Source organism: Amyelois transitella, chromosome 11, assembly GCF_032362555.1.
Source record: "Amyelois transitella isolate CPQ chromosome 11, ilAmyTran1.1, whole genome shotgun sequence".
Taxonomy (NCBI): domain Eukaryota; kingdom Metazoa; phylum Arthropoda; class Insecta; order Lepidoptera; family Pyralidae; genus Amyelois; species Amyelois transitella.
This window is the reverse complement of record NC_083514.1, coordinates 7,443,209-7,452,040: the sequence shown is the minus strand read 5'-3', so window position 1 is coordinate 7,452,040 and position 8,832 is coordinate 7,443,209. Positions and strand designations below refer to the sequence as shown.

General features: G+C 33.5%; 1 protein-coding gene across 2 annotated transcripts in view; it reads left to right on the top strand.

The window, feature by feature from the left end:
• Positions 1–450: 450 nt before the first annotated feature.
• Positions 451–8,832, top strand: part of LOC106135035 (collagen alpha-1(IX) chain) — a 129,834-nt gene continuing 121,452 nt past the window's right edge. For both annotated transcript variants that reach the window (XM_013335208.2, XM_013335207.2), the window contains exon 1: positions 451–747. In XM_013335208.2, the coding sequence (XP_013190662.1) occupies positions 695–747 (53 nt within the window). In that variant the 5' untranslated portion in view covers positions 451–694. The remainder of the gene's footprint in view (positions 748–8,832) is intronic.

Sequence of the window (8,832 nt, the reverse complement as noted above, 5' to 3'; positions counted from 1 at the left end):
ATCCTTTAAAACAGACAAAAAGAAAAACATCGTTACACCGTGGCGAAACTTTTTCAATATCAGTCCGACAACAATGGCTGGCTTCTCTTTTTATTCGCGCAGGAAGTAAATTCCGTATCAAATTTCTCCCCGAGTGGTCGTAACGATATATCTTCGCTAAACGCTAAAACCTGTGCCTTATCCGGCGAACCGGCGAAAATGAAAACTACAATGCACTTTTATCGAACACGCACGCACATTACACACACTGCCGAATCGTACGGAAATACTCTGTACGTCCCATATTCTGAACTCATCTCGGTAGTAGCCGTTCGTTTGGGCGAAATGTTGTCGTCGGACGTTCGGAGAAAGTCGCTTTTCGTAGTTTGTATGCATCGCTTTGGAAGGGCGGCCGAGGCGTAAGCTATGAGCCACGTGCACATCGGCAACTTGCGCTTAGTTCTTCACGAACTGTGTGGGAGGCAAGTCCGCTACATGAGTACAATGTCTCCCGAATGCCATGCGCTATGAGTTTCGCCCGCGAAAATACGTTTTTCGCGTTGGACTAGTGATGTGTGCGTGAATGGACCACGTGATTTTGACAGCCGAAAAAGCCGGTCGTTAACGGGTGTCAACTGGGAGTGTTATTGATAACAATTTTGAGTGATTCAACAGGCTTTTGAAGATGATATAAGATCAAAGGAGCCACACCAGAATGGTTATAAAATATTACTCCGCGCAATTTCCGCCGGCTATGGAGTGTTTTCGGTGAGTTCCTAATGAGGTTTCTGATTGAGAATCAGTTATGAATTAATTTAATTCCTTTTCCAAAGTTTATCAAGTTTCTAAGTAAATGTTTGTTTCTGTTCGTTATTTGCAATGGAAATGTAATATCATTATTACTTGTACTACGATCAAAGAGAAAGAACTTTGAGTTGTAATCGTTCTAAATACAATGTTATAAACATATTATTAATATAGAAAATAAAACGTTTTTATCTCGCTTTATCAATTAATAATAACTTGTACTTTTACTAATTATCTACCATTTGTTTCATGACATTGACAGTTATTGACGTGCCGTTCGCTAACGATTATGTCAATGCGCCTGCTTTTATATGATAAGATTTAAAATTAGAATTGTGTTCCGCAATTCATTTTTTATGTATGTGCCAGTCATATGAGGGTACCGCGCATGCGCGTTGCTATGTCAACAAATATGGACGTCCACTGTTACCCCAGTACTTAGCTTTACACTTATAACATTTAGTCCTAATATGTTTATTGTCAACATCTATGATATGACATACTTATACTTATATGTTATCAATGCTGTTCATCGAAACCATAAATAAGGAACAAAGAGATATATAAAGATAGAAGATTAGAATTTATCAGAGTTTGTGAATAAATTTCAGAGATCGACACGTTTTTGTATCATCATTCTTTTTTTATTTTTCTGACTATAGTCCCGGTAACATCGTCGCCAGTTACCAGTCTGACTCGAGAGGAGCTCGAGGTACGCCCTTGACCATGGAGCTGTTTTTTTTTTTCATAATTTTTAGTTTAAACCAGTTAAGCCAGCGCAAATTTTTATTTTTCACTAAAAAAAAACTCAATTTAGCAATAACCTTTAAAACAAAAAAAAACATCGAACAGTGGGCGTTAAGTCAATGAACCTCTTATGTGATAATAGGAATTCCTTTATTTTAAAAATACGGAATAATTTAACATAACAATTGATGGCTGTCTGAACGAACAAGCTCGTTCTGCTAATAATATGTTGTATTTTATGCATACACGTCTTATTACCCCTTACGGGGTATATAGAGCCAAAAGTCTCGAAAATTCTGAGCGGATTTTACTGTTGTTTCTTTTGAAATAATTATAATTACCTAACTAGCTTAGGTCCAGGATCCCAAACCTACTATATGTGGCTTACTCAATCTGTGTAATTTGTCCCGAATATAGGTACTTATTAATTTTAGTCTGTGGAAGTTTCTAAAAATTATTCAATTACATTATGTCAATATTATGCAAAACGTCTGCTACATCAAATTTATGATTTTATCTGTACAATAAGCGTTGTACAGATAAAATCATGTATTTATCTGTACCTAATTTTGTATTAAAGCGTACTTAAGAATTCGTTGCCGAATTATATGAAGTCTTCTCTTCTATATCTTCATCATGTTTTGGCTTAAGCTGAATTGCTTATTTTTCAATCTGACTACAATTATAAACGTTTCTTAATTATATCATACCAATCAATACCTATACAAATATTATAATATCAAGTAATGAGTTTAAAAATACTTTTAAGGTGGCTATTTTCAAAAAAAATTCAGTCAAATTTCTTAAAACCATCTGATCTTCTAAATGCAAATAGAATTAATCAGTATTATGCATTCAAGAACTCACTACGTATTCATAATATCGCGTATGACATCGCTCAACATTCGAGAATTTTGATGAGATGCATTTCTCACTCGAACGCGAGTTCGGAATGAGAATCAAGACGTGGTAATACTACATCACAACATCGAATGCACAGGGAAGTAGTTCGTATGTGACGAAGTTAAATATGGTATTTAAATGAACATCAGTTGTAAAGATTATAAAATTTCTTTATATACTCCTAGAAAATATTTCATTGACACTTAACGGGGAAACTGTAAATCAACATCAGGTCTTTCTCTATGATCTAATCTTGCACCCTTTAGCATGAAGCTTCGAAACCGCCTACCGACTTTTCTCCCTCCAATTTTTCTGGTCTTCGACAACTTCAGTTTTAACCCCTTTTGTCTTCTCCTGGTGTGATGTTAATCCAGGTTATATCCTCAAATCCAGATAATCCAGATGCGCCTTTTGACCCTGGATTGGGTAATTCAGGTTTTTACATGGTGCGCCTCCCATGTAACCTTTGCAGGGGAACCCAACCTATTTGGATCATGGCAAAAGCTGCACTAGATTAATGCCCCCCAGCCCATTGGCTCGCATATAGTCTATCGCGAGGTCATATGATTCATCATCGTATAGGTATGATGTGTAAATTCTGTATTTTCTTTGTAGTCTTTGTTTTGTAATAACGCGTCACCTGCACGTTCCCACGCGTCAATTTATTCTCATTATTGGACGACGGCGAAATAATTATAGCTTTTCCTTTATTGCATGTAATGCCTATTTTTTTTTACTTTCTGCTATGTTGTACTTAGTTACATTATTCTCAATATTCTCTTAAATTCTCATGAACTTTCTTATAATAAAGACCGCAGAAATTAAGTTTACATATATTTTATTAACTTTTCGTTCACTTTAACGTATTTCATTAAGTTTACCAGTGAGTTCAATTGGGGAAAGATAAACACAACACTTTAAACATATTTAATACTTTACACCAATAAAATTCATTTAAAATTATTTTTAACATTTCCACACTAGTGGACACAATAATTTTGGCCTTTGAATTAATTGATTTCCCGAATTCAGTTATATTCATTAAGACGACACAAAAATACAATCAAATAAAAACTGAATTATATACAACAGCTACTTTATTTGGCCTGAAATATTTAATAGTAACTATTACCCCTATCTCTGCCCGCGTAAAAGTACCCTATGTATTTCTCCGTACCGTTCTGCACACTGTTAATATGCAAAATATCATGGAGATTTGCTGAGTCGTTTTGAGACAGACAAACACACTTTCACATTTATAATATTACTAGCGACCCGCTCCGGCTTCGCACGGGTGCAAAATTCGGAAAAAATCATAAAAACTTTCCTCTTGAATCACTCTACCTGTTACAAATAACCGCATCAAAATCCGTTGCGTAATTTTAAAGATTTAAGCAAACAGACTAAACTAGCGACTTTGTTTTATACTATGTAGTGATTATGATAGTTTTGATATCCTCATAAATAAAGTGCTACCAGCGTGTACATATCTGTCGATTCTTTTATTTACGACCTAACCTTTTACCTTTTTATTTCACTTTGAATATTGAGAGGCTCTTTATGAACGAGGAGACGGGTTTTGTATTTTATCATTATGACTTTGAATGGACCATTGAAGTGAAGCCATTTTTTTAATTTGATTTTCATGGAGCATTAAGTCATTTTTATGTACTTGTTCGGTTTCATCGTTCAAGAAGAAATAATTTCCTACTGATGATCTTACCAGGAAAGGTAAATTTATTTTTGTTTTGTAAGCTTAACTTTTTTTTCATAAAAAAAGCAGATGTTACTAGAAAACTGCGTCGGAGGTGTATTAGATAAATGTCTAACAAGCAACCGCGTTCAAATCCCACTCAAGCCCAACGAGTATATCAATGATTCTTCTTCCTGAGTAAGAACGTATTTTAATGCAAAGCTCATGCGATGAGTAAAATATTGTGGGAATTGTACAGTCAACCGCATATCAAGTTACCTTGCGGAACCTTATGAACTGATAATAGAGGAGATTTTGCAGTGAATTTGGGTAGGTAGTTTAATGTGCTGTTGACTGTACATTCAGGCAACTGACTGCTAGAGAGTTATAATCAGAACGCGGCCGTACCATTGTAATTACCTGACATCCCCACTTCTAGATCCTGGATCGTAGTTTAAGTAAACCCCGGATCCTCTATTAAAAGGGGCTCAACCGGGATAAATGCCAGGATAAAGATAGAACTGATATAACTTTCGTCATATATCTTCCAAGACTTTTATGCGGGTCATCGTAACCGTAATCCCTATCTTTATATTTCTAACCGGCATGAATGATATTTGACATTGAACATTATGAACAATAGTAGCCATCGGCTTTTCAGTTTATTCTCATATTATAAATAGGAATGCGTTTGTAAGTTTTTCCGCTCTTTGCGCTTTATCTATTCGACCAATCTTTATGGAATTTGGCACACACTTGTAAGATGTTTTAAAAAGAACACAGATAAACTTTATTTCTGTCATTGTCATTGGCAGAAGCTATACTATTTGAAGCTAAACTTATTCCCGAATTCAAAGATACACAATTAACTCACCTTTATAATTGATTGTTTATTTGTAAATATCATTTAAATTGTTTTTAAATTTTGAATAATAAATGATGAATTGAAAATGATAAAGTTTGTAGAAGATCGTTCTGTGTCACTAACTGTTAGAAAAAGCATGCTCTGTCTCGTTCTCATTTGAACCCGGAAATGAGTATTTAACGGAATAGGACAACACTTAAATAGAAACAGGAAGAACAATATGTCATTATGTCACGCACTCCTTTTTGTCGACACTACATTAATCATTAACCAATTTATCAAAAAAATATTTTTTATTCTCGTATCGGATCTCGTTAGCTCTTTTGTTGACAAATTTAATATCCATTCAAAAAATATAAATAAACTCGTAAAAATTATACTAACAGTAATTTATTACCTTTGTAAGTATTATTTTTCTATTTTTTACCTTCACTCTACATCGTGCTTTCAGTTATTTGGTTATTAGCGCGATCGAGCGATCAAATCGGATAAATTAAACTTAAATAAAAAAAATGTTTTTTTTTTAAATAAATTTTCAACTAAGTGTCATATAGATAGAAGTGTCACTAAAAGCTTTTGTTGAAACACCTGAGAATTCCCTAGTCGCGAGTAATGCGCCATTTTATTGCGGCTGACTGTAAAATGGTGTTAAGCGCAGTCATTATGGTCGGTTTATGCGACATGTCGCCAATACTCTGATGTTTACTGTCCAAGACTAATTGCACAATTGTGTAAATAGTCGTTCGTCGCGAACTTAGACCTCGCGAGCACTTTAAATTTTTACTTTGAATATTTCGTCCCATTGGTACTGTAATTAGGACTGTATTAGTTCCAAGGCTTGCGTTACACTGAAAACCTAACCAACTATAGTACCTCAATCGTTTATGAAACAGTTTGAGACATCAGCTGTTAAAAGACAATTTGGAAGATATGGAAAAACTTTTAGATATCTGAATCGCAGAACGTGTGATGCTTATTAAAAGTGAACAATTTACAGCTTAAATATGCAACATCGTAGTATGATAGTGTTTAGCGTAGTTATTATGGATGTCGATTTAAGTTGATATGGAAAATAAAATAAATTATATACGGTACCTACAAATTACACAAATTGAGTAAGCCTCCAAGTAAGATCGAAACTTGTATTAGGAGATACTTACTCGACGATACAATATTTAAAAATAAATACTTATATAGATAACATCCAACACCTAGGCCAATAAGAGAAAGTTCGTTTCCTGTCATGCCCTGGCCGGGGTTCGAACCCGGGACCTACTATGACACTGACAACAGCTCTACCGCTGTGACACTAGATATGAAGTTGTCCTATTATAAAGTGCTCGAAACCACATGGCACTATATATCTTCTATAGATCTTAAAACTGAGAGAATACTAAAATTAAGTGTCTTTGTACCCAAACACAAGATATTACGTATCTTCGCAAATGACTAAGAACTAGTCATTTATGTGTGTAATTTACGCAGACTTATGAGAATATAGGACAAGACACTTGTTAGATTGTGTCATAGGTTTAATTTCGCAGTGCCCTAAATACATTTAATGTCTACAACCATAAAATTATAAGCCAATCCTCAACGCAATGCAACAAAATCAAGAAAATTTGTTACAAATTTTTGTCGCATTATTATTAATGCTGTTTAGCACTAATAATTCACGTAAATCATCTTCTGTAATGTGTGTAGAAAAGGAAAAATCTAGTGTAACTATTTATTGTTTCTCTTCCCGAATACATTATAAAAGTAAATCAAGAGATGTTAAAATCTTGGGATTCTCTTTTGAGGCAATAGTAAGGTGTCACAATCTCTTAAACTCATTTCCATCTTTAAGGCATCCCGCTAATAGCGGTATTTGATTATTGACTCTGACATTACCGTAAAGGATAAGATGTGTGTAAATGTTAATTAAAATAACTATATTATCCATTACCATTTATGCCATCTATTTCATTGCACAATATCAGTAATTTTTTTTCACATTTTTATTAAAATTAGTAAAATTAAATAAATGTTGTTATTGAGTGATGTTCTAGATAATGTTGCCGATATGTAGGTAGGTAATATTAGAACATATATAGGTACGTTACGAGATATTAAACATAATGTGGCTCTTACATAATAGTGTTTCCCAGGCGATACCCGAAGAATTCAAATTTATCGTACGTCGCTCCCTCAGCGTTTACTGGGCACGTGACGGGAATCCTTCAAACTTCTGCAAATTTAAGAGGACGATGTTATTATTTTATCCTACCATGCTCATATACCAATGATTCTTTTCTTAGATAGGTTAAACATTCATCATTTTATAAATTTCCTTCAGCCAAATAATACTTTCGTGTGGTTTTGACATATACTCAAAATTCTACTTAATTTCATTTATTTAATATGATTTGTGGTTCCCAGCACTTTAGAATAGGACCACTCTATCTCTTTCCCATGAAGGCGACTTTGTTGCCACTTCTTCTTAACATAGTACACAATAGTTAGCCAATCTACAAACGAAGATACAGTAAAAACTTAAAAAAAAATAGCTTCTTTACTCATCAAAAACATCTAGATAACGTCAAGAGAAACATAAAACAAAGATTTTATGATTGTTCCAAGTAACAGCATCCTTTTAAAAGCCTCCTTAAGAAAGCAGGTTAAATAAAAGGTCAAGGTTTGTTGGAAATTAAATGAGTTAATATTTTATAAGCAATCAATTTACTTTTGTGACAGAACTGCTCTTTAAATAAGCGACGATAGACTAGTTTTAAATTACTTCTTGATGTGGGCAATATTTACATTTATAACGCATTTAAATTTATATAAATGCCATGACAATTTGACGGACTATTTATATTACAAATTTGACAATTGGGTTTTAATATTTTGTTAGTAGATTATTAGCTTTTAAACGCTCTACGGAAAGCGAAGTCTAAAGAATAAAGTCAATATAAACCTATCGAAATCTTCGGATTTCTACTAACTAATGCGCAAAATTAGTTTTGTTCAACGAATATAAAAATTTCGCCTTTTTTATTTCTAGTCTCTTTGATGAATAAAGACTTCTAATTTGGCGGAAGTTCTCGTATTTCATCTGGATATATAAAGAATAAGGACCCAAACCATCTACTTTATTGACTTGGATAATACTCGTAATATATAGGCTTGCAATTTTTTCTTATTCTTGTCTATTTTGTACTTTGTCTATAAAACTTTACGCCTTAAACCTTTAATTAATGATTAGGTAATTTGTCTTGTAATAAAACTTCGACAAAACATACAAAATATCATATGTGAAGTACATGAAGTGAAAACAAAAAAAAGTGTATACCAAAAAGCTGTTTTTGTTATGTAGGTGATCAGTTGATGCTTTATTGTATGTTGCAGAACTTTTGCGAATGACAAGTTGACAAGAAAATTGGGTGACGGTACGGTATGTTAGGCTACGTCTCCTTATATGGAAAAAAAATAAATTTATTTTCCTATAAAAACAGCAATGTCGTTTTCCAAAACTAGTTCTACCTTCCTTAAGTTCGTGGCGGTCTAAGGTCGTGCCATACGTAACATTTACGTTAAGAAAAGAGACGTTGATTTTGATGGAACTTTCAAAGGGAAATTGTTTAATAAAATAAGTATGAAATCGTTTGATTCTCATGTAAACATATGGAGTGATTCTAGTCAGCGTGCATTTTCTTTTCTCTACTCTGACCCTGCAGATAATATTTTTTCTTTGATATATCGTATAAAGTAATAAAACAAAGCGATGGTCGAACTCTGTTCATTTTCACTTTAAAGTTTTTCATTGGCACAAACTCACTATAAAAAAAATTAAAGG